Source organism: Manacus vitellinus, unplaced genomic scaffold (assembly GCF_001715985.3).
Source record: "Manacus vitellinus isolate BGI_N305 unplaced genomic scaffold, ASM171598v3 scaffold_3_pilon, whole genome shotgun sequence".
Classification (NCBI taxonomy): domain Eukaryota; kingdom Metazoa; phylum Chordata; class Aves; order Passeriformes; family Pipridae; genus Manacus; species Manacus vitellinus.
Window position 1 is genome coordinate 45,425,112 of NW_021940535.1, and position 18,505 is coordinate 45,443,616.

At 37.6% G+C, this 18,505-nt stretch overlaps 1 protein-coding gene across 9 annotated transcripts in view; it reads left to right on the forward strand.

Moving 5' to 3' along the window:
* LARP4B (La ribonucleoprotein domain family member 4B) overlaps positions 1 to 18,505 on the forward strand; it is a 56,585-nt gene that overhangs the window by 15,649 nt on the left and 22,431 nt on the right. For 3 of the 9 annotated variants that reach the window (XM_018075470.2, XM_018075471.2, XM_029961712.1), the window contains exons 2-5: positions 2,915 to 3,049; positions 15,351 to 15,498; positions 15,690 to 15,851; positions 18,019 to 18,100. In XM_018075470.2, the coding sequence (XP_017930959.1) occupies positions 2,969 to 3,049; positions 15,351 to 15,498; positions 15,690 to 15,851; positions 18,019 to 18,100 (473 nt within the window). In that variant the 5' untranslated portion in view covers positions 2,915 to 2,968. Of the gene's footprint in view, positions 1 to 2,914; positions 3,050 to 10,010; positions 11,946 to 15,350; positions 15,499 to 15,689; positions 15,852 to 18,018; positions 18,101 to 18,505 lie in introns of those variants that run through there. The other 6 variants (XM_018075464.1, XM_018075466.1, XM_018075469.1 and 3 more) reach the window with 5 other exon arrangements.

The following is an 18,505-nucleotide window of genomic DNA, read 5'->3' on the forward strand; positions in this document are numbered from 1 at the left end:
TAACACTGCCTTTTTCCACAAACACTGTATTCTCTAACATGATAGTCATGGGAGTCTGTAGTCATGTATGTTTTGTTCTTTAGGAGTCTAGTTAGTGGCAGCTCTACAGTAGAAAAATTCATCGCTTTAACTTTCCAGATCAGCCCTGCACGTGGAGTCATTTTGAAGTACATCACAATTGATGGGATTTTGCAGCAGAGCAGTTGACATCCTGGGGGCTCGTAGTAGTGTGATAGTACTAAGTGAAGAAAATTGCAAAGGAAGCTCTTCCTTTGTGGGGGATCTTTCCACGTGGCTTATCCATTTGCAGAAAGGCAATAGCTGATTGTTGTTAAAATCACGGGAGTTGGAAGGCAGGCTGTATCTTCTTCAAACAAATTATAATATCTCCCTTGTTTTGAGAGCCATTTTGATCCTAAATGATAAAAATTGAACTTAATTACAATGTCAAACCTATGTATTTATTAAAAATAATTTGTTTACAAGGTGGGTGGGTTTAGTGTTGTGTGTATCACAACAAATCTGTGTATCTAATGATAATATAATTATTAGTTTGAGTAATGCAAACAAAGTTACGTAGAGCTTCAGTCTACACCTGGCCTGTGGTAAGCATCTTGCATAATCTCATCTAAGGAACTTCTGAAAAGCAGTAGAGTGATACACTGCTCTAATTGCTGTTGGCTTGCCCAAGAAATCTGAAGTTGCAATGTGCACATGGCAGTCATGTGTTATCAAGCTGGCTAACAAGTTGTCTACCCTCAGCTGAAATTAATGATTTAGCTCAGTATTTTGTGCCTGATGACCAGTCAACAAATGCTTTAAAGGACGTATGTGTAGTGGAACTTTACTCTTTTTTGATAGACTCACATGATCTTAGCTGTTTTCTTTCTATTTATGCGTAGAATAACAAAGTTCTGATGCTAACACTATATATCAGCAGATGGGAGACATTGCAGCATGACAGGCTGATCCTAGAAGGGAGTTGGAATATGTGAAATAAGCAGGTGACAGAAGGATGCAAAGAAGTACCTTGGCATTGATTTGGGGATCAAAATGCTGAGTAGATAACATCATTGCTCACTGAAATACATTTGTCTTCCTGTAAAGTAGACTTTAGCTTGTGAATCTGGACTAATGGTGTATGCTCAAGGTTAGTATGATCAGCAACGGAGGTTATATACAACAAACACAAAATGATTAAGGAGTCTTTGTGCTCTTTTTAGAAAGGAAAATTAATGCATAATTTTGAAATACTAAACACAATTCCTTTGAAGAATATTAACAGAAGTGTTCTCTAAGAAGTTTAGACACCTTCTGTAGTGTTCATGTGCCTACATCTTCCCATGCATGGCTTTGACCAATATGGAGTCTTGACTATTTAATACTTGCTTTTGGAAAACTGCTTTCCTCCTGAGGATGGTTTTTTGTCATTTTATAAAATACAAACAACTTGAATGAGTTCCAGACTTTCTACTATGTAAACTGTGGGTATGTTTATGTGTGTGTTACGCTGTATGTGAGGAATAGCATAATTTTTTTTAATTTCACTTTTGTGTGGTTTTTTGTCTGTGCCATTTCTTCCTTATTTAAGTAGTTTCTATTCCAAGCTGAGAGTTAGAGTGTTAGGAAAAGAAACTTCTGGCAATGTAACAGTGACACAGTGCATGTGTTTCTTTTGAAACGTATTTTTCATGCTGACTTTACGTCAATAGCATGAAGTGATAAGCAACTGTTCATCTAAGCTGAATGGTTCATCCTCTTGGGGGTGTCAGTATATTTGTTTCTTCAACTATATGTACAAAATATCTTTTGCATAATCCCATAATACAGGTGCTTGAATCAGTTCATACGGGAATGTCATAATTTTACTTGAAAATTTTGTTATGTATTTAGTCAGTTGTATGAAAGGCTTTTGCTTTTGTCCATTTCAAAATATCGTATAAAGGACATTCCATGGAAGGCCATAATACCATAGACTGAAAAAAATACTTCTTAACACCAGTTTTTGGAGTCAAGGTAGCCTAAAAGGAACTTATGTTGTTAAAGAATGGAACAATACTATTAACTTCCATGTGCTGCAAATCTGTAATTTTTTTTTTATTTTTTTTTTTTTTAAGGAGCTTGTGAGGAGTTTGATGTCACCAACATGAAGGCAATAAATTTCTCTCATACATTGTTAGAGATGCAGTACTGGAATTTCCATGTGAATAAGAAACTAAAAAGGCATATCATGAAAAAAATAATTTTAAAAAAGCCTGATTTTTACACACCTGTATTACTTTGAGACTTTACACTTTAAATTAACTTTTGTTGTTTTTTAAATACCTTTTTTTAAAAATAACAGCATTAAACAGTAGCATCAAATTTCAAAGCAAAGTCACTAGACTTTCAACTTTACTCAGATTTTTACTTGTCTAATCAAATAAAATAACATTTTGGGATGACAGAGCAGAACAACTGGTTGAGTCTTACTAATCGAGCAGAACTGTTGTAACATGCTTCTTAAATGTTGCAAAGATAAAGTGACCATCAGAGTAGTTATAGAAGACAAAGGTTGGTTTGTGACTAAATGCTTCTTAGTGAGTGGAGTCTGTCAGGTGATATGAAGAAGTCACGGTTTGAAATCCAGTCTCGATAATTAAGGTGAGAATCAAGAGAAAGTTTCCCAGTGGAATTTCCCTGCCCAGTGCTGTAGCCAGTGTTCATCTGCATTCTCAAGGCAGCCAGTGACTGGGAGCTCAGTGTATCCTCATCTTCTGCTGTAATATTTTCTCTGGATGCATAATCCTGACCATATTGTGTGGAAGTTCTTTGGACCTTCAGTCTGAATCAGCATAGCGTGTCTGGAATGGCCGTGGGTTCTTGGGAATTTCAACAACCACTTACAGAATCTTTTGTCTTCCTATTTCCGCAGCTTACAAAGGTGACCAGTAAAGTTCTCTCTGAGCAGCCAAAAAGCAGACAGCTCATGACTTCTGATCAGGACACTAAAGTTGTGGCTGAACCGCAGGTGCAGCAAGTACAAGAAGTTAAGGACGGTTCTCATCTAGTAAGTATTATAATTACATGTTCCCCTGGTATAAGTGTTGTATGAAACATTTTTTCTTTTACTATGCCTTAATCAAAATTGTAGGTCAGAACGTTTTAGAATACAGTTGCCTGACAGACAGCATTGCAGCATTAACCAGCTAGAACAGAGCTGTTGGAGGTGCCTAATTCTCCAAATCAAGTAGGAGTTTCAGCTTCACTTTCCTTCAGCTCTATGGGGATTTAAATAAACTGCAAATTACGGCAGTTTGCACTCATTTAAGGTAGAGGGCTTTTCAGGCTATGCAAGAATTGTATTACCAGTCTTTAGGCTCATGCTCACACATTAACATGTGAGGAAAATGCAGGAAATGCACTTGAAGTGTATGTGTAATTGAAAAATGTACAAACCCATACAAATAGGAAATAGCAATCTGTAACAGGAATTTTGCTCAGTCAGTTCTACCAAATGGCCCATGCTGCTGTTTCTGTGCTACTGTACAGGATCCAGGAAGTTGCTGTATGGTTTTGGCAGATCATACAGTGGATTGTACTGTGTATGTATAGGTTGTAGTAAATGTTACATCCATCTTCAAGAAGATTGAGTACTTGATTTGTATTCAAATATGTTTATATTTGCATCTTTGTTGGGAGGAATGTTTCCTCTTGGGACGTTGAAGAGTTTGGTTTCAGTGTATGTTCTGCCAGGCACTTCCCTTGTGCTGTACTGAGCAGCAGATTCTGCCTGCTTCGAATTACCTTGCAGCAAGCACTAAGGAGCATTTTGAAAAACACTCTAAACTTGTGCTTTTCTTTGCTAAACAAGCTGGTGGACTTTTGGCTTGTTCCTCTCCCCATTTTTTTTTCATTCCAAGTTCCCTTCTGCTCTGTTTGACATTTCTCAGATGTGAATTTTGACTATTTCACACTGGAGGAAAAAAATTCAACCTGATTTTGTGCCATACTTCTGAAAATTAGCTTTTGTGATTTGCTTTTTTTCCCCCCTGTACTCAGGCCATTAATTCCAAGAAACCAGTGTGTAAGCTTGAATCAGAGGTGCTTGCAGATTTGCTTCAAAAGCTTGGAACTGTCAGTGCATTTCAACAGGTGCATTAGTATTAAAGGCATTCTGATTAGTCTTCATGTGGGTGCTAGCTCTTTTAATTTGACATACTAGATTTTATGAAACTACATGGAAACTTGGATCTAAATCCTAATTTCTGTTCTTTCCTGCTTATTTGGAGAAATTTCAGAAGACCTTACTGTTCTCTTCCTTAGTCGGGAAGGCCGATGTCAATTTAGATATCTTGGAATGTATCCACAGTGCTATAGTGGTACATTTCAAATAACTACTTCTTTTGTGATTAAAGCTTTTCCTTGGATGAATATCTGAAAAAGATGAGACCTGTAGCTTATTAAGTTTTTTTTAGGTTGTACCAGTATCACACTCTTCTATGCACAGCATCAGAAGGTCATTCTGTTGTATGAGCATTGTTACCAATATATACTGTTAAAAGTGGTGTTTTTAAAAAGGTCTCTTCAGCAATGCTATTATCTTTACTTGAGTTAGTTTTGCCAGTACTTCAGGACTCACTTGCAAGTTTTGGGAACAAAGCTGTAGTTGGAGAAAAACTTCACAGAGTGCAAGAAGAAATTAGCAAACTAAAATCATTAAGACACTTTCATCTTTCCGTAGATGGTAGGCAGGAGAAAAACTTCTGGAATCCCGACTCTTATTTCCTTTAACAAGTACCTGCTTCAGGTGAAGTGAAATTCACCTGCTGTTTCTTGTGTCTTAATTATTTTGAGATCAGAGGACTGGACTGCATAAAGGCATGGATGCATGTTTGTGACAATCCCTGCTTCAATGTGTATTTGATATGGGGCTGTACTGTGGTGGTACCTACTCCTAGAGATTTCTAGGAGTCTTTTTTTTTTTTTTTTAATAATACACTTTATAAGAAATGTACTGAAATGTTCTCTAGCTGTTTTGACTGTGCTGCTCTACTGGGATCTCTTGATCTCTAGTCTGAATGCTTTTGTGGCAGTTCAGGACAAAAGTTGTAGAATTTCTGTGGGAAATTTTGATGCACCTCCGGAGATCCTGAAAAAATAACTAGTATCCTAGTCTTTATCTGAAGTGGTTATATAAAGTATTTTTTGTTTTATCTGTTAATAATAAATAATTTTTTCTAATTATGACTTTTTTCATTCTGTTTGGCTGGAACAAAACTGAACACATGTTCTAGTGTGAGTGACGCTGAACAGGCACTCAGTAGTGATTAAAATAAAGTTTTGATGTTGTAAAGTTTTTGATTAAAGATCCCAAGTTTTGATGTATGGAACCCTTTCAGAAATCACTTACTGGTGTAGCTGATGTTAAAGATACAGAGGTCGCTTGTTTACTAATAATTTTCAAAGTTTTAATCTTATAGTGAGGGAGGCAAAGTCTTTTCTGCCTTGAAGTAGCTATAAAACTATATGCTGTTTAGTGCATAATGTAGGTTGATTGCAAGCCTAGTATGGTTCGTTTCTAACAATAAATCTTGAGTTTGGCTGATTTTAGTAGTATTTAACAGCAGAATTTTGATGGTTTTGCACACAAGTAATTTGAAAGAAATTGGCAACTTGAGGATCATCATAGATTTCTTATCAGTAGAAGCTTAGACTTACACGTTGGAGGTACATAATTTAGAGGATACTAGCGGATTCATAGCTTTGATAAATTTGAGAGTTAAATATGCTAGTTTTTTCAACTTCTATAACCCAAAGGTAGGCTTTGTCACTTCAGGTGAGGTCTGTCAAGGGATTCTTTGTATCCTGATTGAGAGGATCAGAGAAAGTGCTTGTGAGGCTGGACCCAGGAAGGTCAGCATTTAAGAAGTGTTTCGCTCTATTTTAATTCACTTCTGTGTTTCCTTTTTGATAATAACACTTTCCTGCTAGAAATTAGAGGTTACTTTGAGGGAAGAGGCCAAGACCCAATGCCATGGTGGAGGTAGCTTGTATGACCTGTCTCTGCCAGACAGGACTTAACTAACCTTTGATGCTAAAGGCACACATAGTCTTTTTCCTTGCTTATTGATCCTAAACTCTTCCTCTGCCATGTTCACATTTTTCCAAGTACCAAAGAATTTTTATTCCTTGATTGGCTGAATTGAAGACCTGATCTGGAAGTTTGAAAATAACTCTAGGTGGGATTCTTGTCCTCAAGCACCAACAGTTTCTGCAAATGTTGGTATGTTCCAGTGGAGGATATTACAGTGAGGCCATTTGAACTTGCTGCCTGGTTGCAATATCAGCATCACCTATTCTTTCCCTAGGTGAATAATTATCAGGTGCTGCCATGGGTTTCTGTTAGTGGGAATTCAAATCAGTGTGGTACACTGGTTTATGTCAGCACTTATAGGTACTGTAAATTCAAGTTCAATCATGTTGTTTGTTCGAAGCACAAGAAAAATAACTAGAAATTAACGAAAGATGGTGCTTAATTGTACTTCACAAAGATGTTTTTCTTAGGAGATACTATAAAAGTATGTCTCAGGCTTAGAGCTGCTGGGTTATGGTGTTCAAAAATCCTTTTGCAACCCATTCAAGGATAAGCCTCAGAATAAAAAGGAATTGAGGAAATTAGATTGTACTAATTTAATAGAGGAGCATGTGTAACAGTTCAGTGAAAATTCACTATAACATATAATCCTCAAATCACTTGGCAATACACAGTATTACATGCAGTATCTACCAATTAAGAGTTAAGTAGCAGTTTCTATAACAAGTAGGTGGTATTTAATAATTCAAGAGATCATGAATAGCTTTAAACAACAAATGGGACGATTAGACGTTAAACTGGACATATATGGTGTCAGCATCCTGAAGGATCAATACAGGTCAGTGTTTGCCCTTTCTCTCATGGTACTGTAGATTGAGGCCATAAGAAAAGTGCTGAATGGTTTTGCATCTGTAGATAATGTCTAATGCCTGTATTTCATTGTTTTAATCTACGAAACACGTATTTCAACTCTTGGCAATCCGTTAACCCTGATATATATTGGAGGGAAAGTTAAGCAATTTGACCAGCTGTTTCCAAAAGCCTGCAGTAGTGACATTTTGACATCTATTGTGATGCTGCTCTTCTCTGTTCCCTTAACTGGTGCTGGGCATGACATCAAGTATGACCTAGGAGTATAACATAATCACTGTTTCTTCAGGACTTGTTACAATTGCATGAATTTATTATGGAAAAAGAATAAAGGAAGTTAGATGTCAGAAAGTAGTAAGGACTGTTTTGACTTGCACTACTGTAACTTAAGATTGTATTTTAAAACTTAGGCCTATAAGACTGTAAGGATAAATCCTTATTCCTTTGCAAAGAATAGGTACATGGAGAAATTAAAGTAGATAGGTAGGTATACTCCTGTTAATAAACATGTTGGCTTCTTGCCTTCTGCATAGGTGTGTGCAGGACATAGGACTAAATACCTATTAAAAAAAAGGTAATTGTTCAGGTTATGAAAGTGGTGCTTCAGAACACTTTTTGTTTCATGGGGAGGGAAAACCTGTTTAGGCTTTGAGTAGAGGAGAAATATACCAGAGCTAAAATATGCATGTATAAAGGGTAAAAAACCCAACAAAATAAACAAAACCTACTCCCCAGCTGAGCTGCACTCTGAAGTGGCTGAGCACAAACTCTGTTAAGTGCTTTTCAAGTCAGGTGGCAGTCTATAGCATAGCCAGAAGGTTTTTAAGATTTAAGGAGTCTTGGAAGTTAAACAAGCAACCCCGAATGATGTAGTGTAACAAGTGTGGCATTTTCTGTTTAAATTCATCTTGTCTTTTTTTTTTGTCTTATTTTTTTTCTTTTTCTGTAAAGTGATCCCACAATAAACAGCAGTGAGGAATGTGACTTCGTGAATGTGTACTATAGGTCCTTAAAAATAGAAATTATCCCTGGAACTCTTAGATAAAACCAAAGAAACAAGAACAAAATGTACCTTTGCACATGAGAAGGGTATGGGAAAACTGGAAGAAGTTTCTGCTTGCTTGAACTGCTTCACCCATTTTTTTTCCCCATTAGTTGATAGCAGAAGTGGTTGTTAAGGCACTGGAAAAGTGGACTTTGCCCTGGTCCGTCTCTTAAAGACACTTAGTTCCTCTCTGGAAAGCACAAGTTAGTTAAATCACAAAGGGAAAAATCTTGCTATTTCTTTACCTGATGAAGGAGTTTTGTGAATAGCTGTGAACTTTGTAAGTATTACTGTGACTTTAAGCTGACATTAAAAACAGTTAAATTGTTTGCTCATGGCATTTCTTCAAAAAAAAAACCTATTATAAGTAACTCCCTCCCCCTTTCCCTGTTCTTGGTTCCAGGGAATGCTAAAGAGAGGAGTGACTTGGCATAGTTTTAAGTCTAGATTGAAGCATGTTGAATAAGTTTGTCCCATGGGAGAATTAAAAAAAATGCAGCAGATGGCAGCAATGATGCATCAAACTTCCTATCCTTAGGAACAGTGTAGCTGCAGGCACTTTCAGGCTTCATGCATTGGATAAGCTGGGGGTGGCAGGATAGTCTTCCTCTGCTCTTACTTGGCAATTTCGAAGCCAACTGTGCTGCAGAGGGCATGTATTTTCTAGCCAATTCAGCAATATTCCTCTGTGGCCACAGTTAGTGGAGTATTAGTTGCCTTAAGGTGCACAACCAGTGGAAAAATAGCACTGAATTCAATGTACATCTGAAAGAACATTTGAAATAGAGTTTAAGGGTCTATCGTGTCTTACACTCAGAATTCTGTGTTTTCAATATCTTTTAAGTAACAGAGTGGAGTGGTGCTGTAGTTGTACAGTCTGCAGGCTCTGAAGAATGAGGTCCAAATTTGAAATAATAGCAGTGAATTTGAGAGAAGGTCTGAGTGATGCGAGATAATGTAAAGGCAAATAAGAACAACTCCATTTACAGCAGAAAAAGGTTGCTGAGTATTTTCAGCTTTTTTATTGGGTTTTTTCTTTTTGAAGAAGCAGAACCACTTTTTTTAGCAACTAAAAAGACTTAAAGTAATAGAAATATTTCAGTATGTAAATACGTATGTCTAAAAATGCTTTAGTTGTCATAAGGTCGGAAGGAAGTCTGTTTATGTACATGAGTGAAAACTTATACTGGGGACAGACTTCTCTGGAAGAGGAGTAGCATTTAGTCAATAATTTTAAATATTTTTGAGGGTTTTTTTAAAAGGATACACAAATTTTTTGGAGGTTAACTATAATTAATCCTGCCACAGTACCGTGAGGTGCCTAAATGATCTTGAGGCCCCCTCCAGTACTATAAGTCACTGAGGGATTATGGTTTGTTTGTTTTTTTTTCATGCAGATAACCAATTAAAAAAAAAAAAGTCTTGGAACAGAATTAGCTTCTGATAACGTACAATGACTACTCAATGGAATACATGAGGTCTTATCTATCTTTAGCCTGTTTTTCCTAAAGAAGTAATTGTGGTGTAGGTTCAGCTTTGGGGGAAGGGAGGAGAAGGAGAAAATGGTCCGAAATGGGTTTGATTTAGACATGAGACTTAAACATGTGAAGCCAGAATGCGTTTATCCTTGTATAGGAAGTGGGAGTTAGGTTAAATATGAAGGCATGTAGTTTCTGGCACACACGGACATTGTGAAAGATGTCATTTAAATATTTTAGTCATTTGGACGAACGAAACTCTCCAGGAAATTAAACAGTAGAAGTTCATAAGACTTGGTAATACGTGTAAACAGACTGTAATCTCATTAGAATTATTTGACTTGAATGTTACAGTGCATATGATGAAATACTGAAACATTGCTCAGCAACTGGGATTTGGACTTTGAGTGGCAATGACATATGAAACCCCAGCATGGTTTTAAAGTGTGCTATTTTTGGCAGTTGGGTGTTGGCTTGTCTCCTCAGTAGCCATAGAAAGTTAGTTTAGTGTAAGAGGAAGGTGATTTGCAATGAGAAGACCCTCTGACACTACTTATTAAACATGGGCTGCTGCTTCAGTAAAGAATTGAGTAACAGCACGAGTGAGGAGAAAACCAGCTTGTTACAAAAATCTGTGGAAGAGGAAGCACCAGAGTCAAGGATAAGTAAAACTTTATCTTCAATTTTTGGAACTGTGAAAAGCCAGGATCTGCATACAGTGGGAAGGACAGTTAACGGGGCGGCTGCGACAGTCGGCAGTGAATGCGTTTGTAGCGATGATTGCGCAGCGTCAAATTCTAAATCTGGCTTTTTGGGTAGAAAAGGGAAATATCCATCATATAAAAGCATGGGGAATACTCCCCATGAGAGCTCGAGGAGAACGTATGACAGACCTTTTAGCTTCTTTAATTCCTTTAGTCACCTCTTGAAAGTCTCTGGTACGTATGGAAATCTGCAGAAAAGTGAAGAAAAGAAAGACAGGGTTATTAAAAAAAGAGCACCTAAAAAATCTAATAGCGATGATCAGCACATGAACAATATAGAAAACATTAATAGTAATATTAATAATGAAAATGTAGCTGTACAAGAGCATTGCTTATTTGATCATATTTCGAATTCACGTGTACCAGACATCCTGGACAAAGGGTTACAGAGTGAAATTTCCTTAAATAGAAATTTTCTGGAGGATTATGCAGTGACGTGTGACCATTCAAGGCAAAATGAAACAACAGTAAACGTTAAAGACAGCAAGAGTGACAGCCTACAGAAAGTTTCAAGTTCATATAGAGAGGTGCCTCCAACACTTTCCTATCTTGATGTAGACAACAGTCAAAATGTGAAAGACAGGGAGTTTTACAGTATTTGTGTTGTAGATGCAGAAGATCTGACAGGGGACAAAGAGGTGCCAGCTACTGTGCATGAAGAGACTGGAGCAGACATAGATAACTCAGCTGTTACTGATGAAGGAATGTGCAGCATGGCACGACCTCTAGACACTGGGAAGGAATTTCCAGTGCAGCGATTGGCACAAGTGGAAGCTAAGTTTAATTCACAGGAAGAACTGTTTGAGTATAAAAAAGAGGATAGGCCAAACATGCAGAAAAAGGACACAAGCAAATATTGTAGCATAGACATCCAATCTTTTGATAACTTACTGACTAACAGGTGTCAGGTGCATAAGTTAAATACTGACAATACAGTAACAAATGTCTTAAGAGCAAAAGTATCTGATGAAATCATCCCTGAGAATCAGCAAGAGGAGGTGTATTCCATAGGTAGTGCTGTCAGTTGGAATGAATCACTCCATGCAGCTTGTAATTCTGTGAAGCCTGTGGATGCTGCTGAAAAGGACCACTACAGCCCTAACTCAGAAAAGGTGAAACACAGTGATTATATTTCCAGTGTCTTGTTAGAAAATGGAGTATGTAATTCAGGAAAAACTGAGGGAAGTAATCATTCTGATATTGTACCACTTGGTTTAAGTGGGCGTCCCTCAAGTGTTGTAGAGCAAACAAATACTAAACAGATGGCAGAGAACATGAGGGGTAACTTTAAATTATCACTAGAGTTATGTGAAATGGACAATGTAGAAAAACTTGCTGAAAAAGTCTACTTTCTAGAGCCAGAAAGTGAAGTAAACTCAAATGTGGAAAAGAAAACACTTGAAAGAACTGATGGTGATAGCCAAATGTTTGCACCAGAGTGTAGTGAACATCACAGCAGTTTTGAAGAGTCCTTGAAAGATGGAGAGAAATGCACAGGTACAATTTTGCATAGCTGTGAAGCTTTGAATACGACTGAAATGCACAAAAACTTGGAGGAAAGTTCTGATTTTCAAACTCAAATTAAGGGCTGCAGTGAAATCAAGACATCGGCTGAAGCTGCAGACCATGGTGGCACAGAGGGAGGTGTCTGTGAGCATGTCACTGATGACTTGACTGAGGAAGCTGGTAACTTGAGCAGAAGTAGCCCGTGGGTAAGTGCTGGCATTTTGACATCTCATGAACAACATAACCCACGCACAGATGACATGTTCCTAAAGGAAAACAACCTAGAATGTCAAGTTTCACAAGAGTCACCAGGGAGTAAAGGTAAAGTATGCAAATATTCAAATTCAGATAACAGTGCCTCTTCTGTGCCTGTGGAATGTGAGGATATGAATAAAATAGACATGAACTGTAGACAAGATGAACAGGATGCATATTTCTTCCACGCAGTAGAAAATCAATTGAGTGCAAGGACGGAGTCAGCCAAAATAGCTGGGGATGTAGTAGAATCTGTAAAAGAGACAAAATTTGAAGTTCACCTCAATGAGTCGATTGATAACAATGCTGAAAATATAAAACCAAATTTGGATGCTGACACTGTTGATCGTGATAAAGGCATCTTCAATTGCAATGGAGGCTTGGCTCATGGTCAGAACGTTCCCTCTGACTCCACTGAACCTGCAGCCATGGACAGTTGTACATACAAGAGCATAAAATTAAAAGATGACGCTAAAAATCTGGACGATACCAATCATCTCTTACATAAAGCCCATAATTGTTTACCATCATCGTGTCAAAATGCATGTTCTCATGTGCATGACAAACCAGTGGAAGAGCCTGAGTTACGTCACTGTGCCAGTCCAGAGCCAGAGGTCGGGAACACTGCAGTTCCTGTTGTGTCTTTTACTGAAGAAAGATCAGAAACTCCTGAAAAAAGTATGTGTGATATTAATGAATGTAATCTTCAGGATAGTGAAGTAAAACAGTGTGTCAGTACCCACTCAAAGCAGAACCTCACTGGTTTTAGTGTATCAACTGGGAATATAGAACCTTTTACCAGCGGGAATTTGAAGCTGTTAGAAGCCAAGACTACTGAATTGAAAAACACCAGTTACACATTAAATCCTCAAACAAATGACTTGACCACAACCTGGGAACAGATGCAGCCAGATCACAAGATTTTCTCGAACAAAGAGCTTGGAGTTTGTGTTGACCCAAAGCAGGTAGACAAATACGCTGCTACTCCTTCCTATGAAATACAGAGTGCTGCTCCTGTTGCCGCAGGATTTCAGCAAGGCAGTGAGCAGTGCGTGTTAGATCTGATGGAAGATGTACCCAGTGACCAAGAGCAGCACTCCTATGAACTGGACAGACAAAATCCCCATGTTGAAATGTGGCCACATCTCATCAGTCTTCAGAATGGCAATGATGATTGGACAAATCAGCTGTTTTCTGACACGGTTCCTGCTGGTAATGGTGAATATCTGGTGGGCTTTTTATGGAATAATGCAGTTTCTAATGATACCATGAAGAATGACAGACTTTGTATAGTTAGTGAAAACTTCCAGAATGAACCTGAAGATTTAACAAGTGCTTCATACGCAGTGGAGAGATACCCGTATCAGCTGCTAGCACCAGAAAATGCTGGTACTTGGGGATGGCAAAATAAAGACGAATTTGTAAGTATTCTGCAGAAGTGATTTGATGTTAAAGCTTAAAGCTGAAGCTAGAAGTTTGACTAAGCCAAGTCAAACTGTGGTTTCTTTAGTTAAACAGATCATGTTATTTTGTCCTGAAGCTGACTATTCCCTTTCCTTTGCAAAACCAAATGCTGTACAGAATACAGAAGTTCAAAATGTTGCTGAATATTAATATATTTTTTTCTTTTTGTTTCTGTTTACTTTGTGTGAAAGTTTAAACGTTGGGCAAAGTGACTTGATTGCAGATTCTCAGTTCCAGATAAACGCTTCAGTGTGGGAAAGGAAGCTTTCTGCAGACTGTTAATAGTGCTCTTTACCTTTGTATAGGAAGAAATGTTTGTGGATTTCCTGAAGTTCTTCTTTGGTAGCAACTAGGAAATATTTACTCACCTCTGGAGGTGATCTGAAGTGCTGGAGAAAGGAGTGGCTCCAAGAGAAGTGAGGGGAATGAGCTGGGCTGGATCTTGGAAAGCTGGGGTAGGAAACAAATGAAGCCGTCAGGACAGAGTCCTGAGTAACGAGCTCTGGGGGCCCTGCTTGAGCAGGGAGGTTGGACTGGATGACCTCCAGTGGTCCTCTCCAACCCTACTTACCCTGTGAAAGCCAACCTGCAGCAGCTGCTGCTCCTTTTCCTTCCCTGCTGAGCAGAGCCAGTGCTGGATATTGTTCCCCTCACTGACTGTTGGAGCAGTTGCTCTGACCTTGCCCAGCAGTCACAGTGTGGGCAGTGGGTTGAACTTGGGGCTGTTTGCTGTCTCCTGGGGGAACTTTGAATATTAAAAGTGGAAACTGATGGACTTGCTGTCATCTCTGAATAGTTACTATTCAGGTAGTTGTGTCAAACACTTCCACTTTTTAGAAGTCTTTTCTCTGTTGCTCAATAGGTGTGTTTGAGATTTTTTTAGATCTTTTTGCTTTCTGGATATATTTTCTATGCACTGTGATAATAACTGTCTGAATGCATGTGTTTAAGAAGATTTAAAGCTTCATGGAGTTTTGGAGTGCCTGTCTTAAATGCTACAATGTTCCTAGAATCCATAAATTCACAAAACAAATTTTCAATGAGCTTTTTTAGTGTGTCTTAATATGAACAATCCTCTTTCCCAGTATAATTGTATTAAAACATTCCAAGTGTATTCTTTGTATGGAATAATTTAATGCATTTTGCTCAAACATTAGCAACACAAGAGAAAACTTTCTCATGTAACTATCAAAAAAGTATTGTAGATGCTTGCACTGCAGAGAGCAATCTCTCTGAAGCACAGATATAATCATTTATGTGATGGTTGTATATAACCATATATAATCATTAAATGTGTGCATTTTATAATCCAGGTTAAAGGAGATTGTCTTCATGATTTAACTGGATCTGATAATTCATCTCTTCTGTCCTAATGCACTGTTCCTCCTCTTGAAGTAATGACAGAAGTTGTCATGCACATCTGTTTGCTTTCAATTTTCCATAATGCTTCATCAAGAATGTTACATGTTTATATAAGTTTAGAAAAAAAAAAAACCCTTGTACTTTGGTATTTTCTTGATTATTTTTTTCTTTAATGTTATTTTGCAGAAACAGATACAATACCAATATAGTCAACATCAGGTAGACATGTATATTAGATCACTGCCTGAAGTCTAGATCAAGTATGGGTTTGAAATGTTTGTTGTTGTTTGCTTTGCTTGGCTAGCCTTTTCTGATGATTCTTAATCAGGTAAATGAATTCCATGCAGCACAATTCAGTTGGTTTTGTACCTGAAATGATTATGGGAATTCAGTTAATATATTCAGATGTGAAAAAACTTGACAGTACAGTCTTGAATTGTATGTCTGATACTGTTATTTGAAACTGTACATATCTACACACAGATGCATGCTGTGCATCCACAAAGTGCATAATCAATTTCTTTTTGTAGGAGTCAACCAAGGTTTCTGAGTTAAACCCTAATGCAAAGGTGTGGGGAAATCATATGTTACACTTGGAAGCAAGTGGTGCCACTGATGGTAGTGTGAGCAAAACGTGGGAAGAAATACCTGACCAACCTCCAGATTCTTGTAAAGAAGGTATGAACGACATTTTCTAGCTGTTGCTCAAGCGAAAGTTAAAACTCAGTGCAGAATTTTCTCAATTTTAGTTTTCTGTTAAAAAAAATTAAAGCAAACGTGTAAGCAACTTTATTTCAGATTTAGTTGTAACTGTGAAGTCACAGTGACTAGAAAGAATGCTTTCTGAGTGTTTGTCGTCTGTGCTGCAGGACTGGATGCCAACGGTGATGGCGACAAAAAGCATCAGAATGCAGTGCTGACAGAGCTGCCGGAGCCGTCACCAGCTGTTTCGGTGTCAGACCAGACAGATATGAACCCTTTGGCTCTCGATCATTCTGAGTATGAGTCTATGCATGAAACCACCCAGACAGGTAAGAGAAAGCTAGTGTTTACTTGGACTTAGTTTTAAAAAAAAAAAAACAAACATGTGTTTTGAGTTGAACAGTGAGCATCTAAAAAACCCCCAAAAGCCCCCCCAAATTACGCCACTTTTGTTACTCAAGATTTGCATGCTGTAAACAGACCCTAGAAAATCCTATCTCTTCTGCAATCACACTTAGACATGTTTGGCGACCAGTCTCGTCCTGGTATAAGTCTTATGAGGTGCTGCACAAACATTCTGGATTTAACTGAGTATTTTCTGGAACGTGGTTCTGAATGAAAATCCCTAGACATTTACATTTAGATATCTACCTCTTTAAGCTGCACGTTTCTCGTTGGGTCAGGTGGTGAGGTGAGATTCACGTAGCGTTTTTGTCTCAAGTAGTAATGTTAATGTGTGGAAAGACCAGTCTTGTACTTGAAATACTAAAATAGGCAACATTTTAGTCTAACTTCTTTGAATTCTTATTTAATGAACTTTCAGGGGTTTTTTTCAATGCAACTGGTAGTAGCTGTAGTCTATACCAGATGGTATGTTTTAAGAAGTTTCTGGAAAGTAGTGTAGAGATTCAGCCATGCTTCTATTTCACTGAAAGGGACAGAAGGTCTGCAAGATGCATGTGGGATTACTACTTGAACTGAGGGATGGGAAGGAGAGGAAAATGTGCTGGGTGTTTCTTGAGATTCACGGGAGGTCTGTTCCTTGTTCATTGTGCTTAGCTGATTTTATAACATGTATTTAAAATTACCAGTATAGCATCCATAATAGCTGGAAATCAAGACAAGTAAAATCAGACACGGTCGTGGGATCATCCTTGCTTATGTTGAAAAACTGAAAGCTCTCTTTGACTCTTCTACTTAAGGGTACTATTGGGGAATATTAAGTAATAACTAGATGGCAAGTAGAAAGTTGTATTAAAGGTGCCTCACAGTCTAGAAGGGAACAGTATTCTTCAGATTAGTGTTAAAACTTGCCAGCGTGTCCTTTATGTGCCCAGAATAGTTAACTTTTAACAAGAGTCAGATAGTGTTGTAAGCAGCTGAACAGCACACTGGATCTGTTCCACCTGGTGAATAGTGAGTGACACAGGTGGTCTCAAGTCTGAAATCTGATTTTTAATTTAATAATTATTTTTTAAAATGCATATAATTTTGGTCCTTGCTGGCTTTTGGACAAGAAAGAAAGGGGAGATGGGGAAGGAAAATAGTGGTTAGAACATAAGTGTATTTCTCAGGTGTTGACCTTATCTTGTTCAGAGGAGAACACGTGAAGGACAGCGTGGTGGGAAGAAATTAGAACTTGCTTTAGGAAGAAGAATGGTTAAGGAAAGCTGAAGAAAAGGATGAAAGTTACTGAAGGGAAGGGTATAGAGGGCAATACTTTTTTAAAAAAACTAATTTACGTACGTATATATTAAATAACATGTTAGTAGATGTTTTATAAATCTCTAAAAGCCACACTAAACTTCTAATCTTTAAACAGTTCTCCCACTGGCACAGTTAGTTTAACCTCTACTGACATTAGTATGCTGGGTCTAAATTAAAATGAACATAAAATCCATGTTTTCCATGTGATGATAATTTTGAAACTCTAAAGTATAAGAAAAAAATTAATTTTGCCTTCTTAACCAAAAGATTGTCAATTACACTTGTGTTGCTAGTAGATTGTATATCTGTTGATATTTTATAACCTCATTTTTGGAACTCTTTTCTGAGTTAGTGTATCAGTAATTTCGAGTGAGGGCTGAAGTATGGAGCGCCTTCATTACGTTGCTCTCTTGCTGCATTAGTCAGGGCTTAGTCAGCTAGAAAGAGGTTAGTTTTCTGAGAATGGAGGACAGGTCTACAAGCTAAATCAGTTCAGTATTTACTTCGAGATGGGCTTGTAGCTGTTCTTCTAAAATGCTTCAGATTTTCATGTATTTGGAGAACAGAGGTTAATAAGTGAAGTCAGACATGTTTTCTCTTTTCTGTCTTAAATAAAAAGTGTTCCCATGCAGTTTTGGTGGTTGGTGAACTAATACATAATGAACATCTATTGAATCTGAAAATTTGTTACTAGTTATATAGTGACTAATAGACATGATGGTTTGATTAAAATATCTATCGTGTAATACAACAGAACTACATTTTAATCCGAAGTATTTTAATTCTTAGGTGGAAACGAACAGTTGCAGCCAGAAGGTCAGGAAGATTTACGAGAATTACTGAAAAAGACACTGGAATTCTGTTTATCTAGGTATGTATATACGTAAATGTAGCAAGCTGGGGGATAACCAACAAGACCTAGTACCTAACTTGGGATGTGTGTTAATGTATTTTTCATCTGTCACTTAAAACTAAAGTGGAAAGGATGAGAATTTGGGGAAATTAACATGCTAATTTCAGAGTATCGTATTGATGTACCTCTTAAAGCTTACATGAAACTTAAACATGAAACCTAAAGCATAAACTAGCAAATATGTTGAATTGAGAGTAGCTATGAGCAATTACAGATCAGATGAATTTTTATGACCTTTACTGTTTTTGGGTTTTTTGGGGGGGTTTTTTTGCAAATTAAAGCTGAGAAACTTAAGCTTTATTTAAGCCAATGATTTTAATTAGTTAGTGAAAATGCTGAAGAAATCTACCCTCTACTATGTGA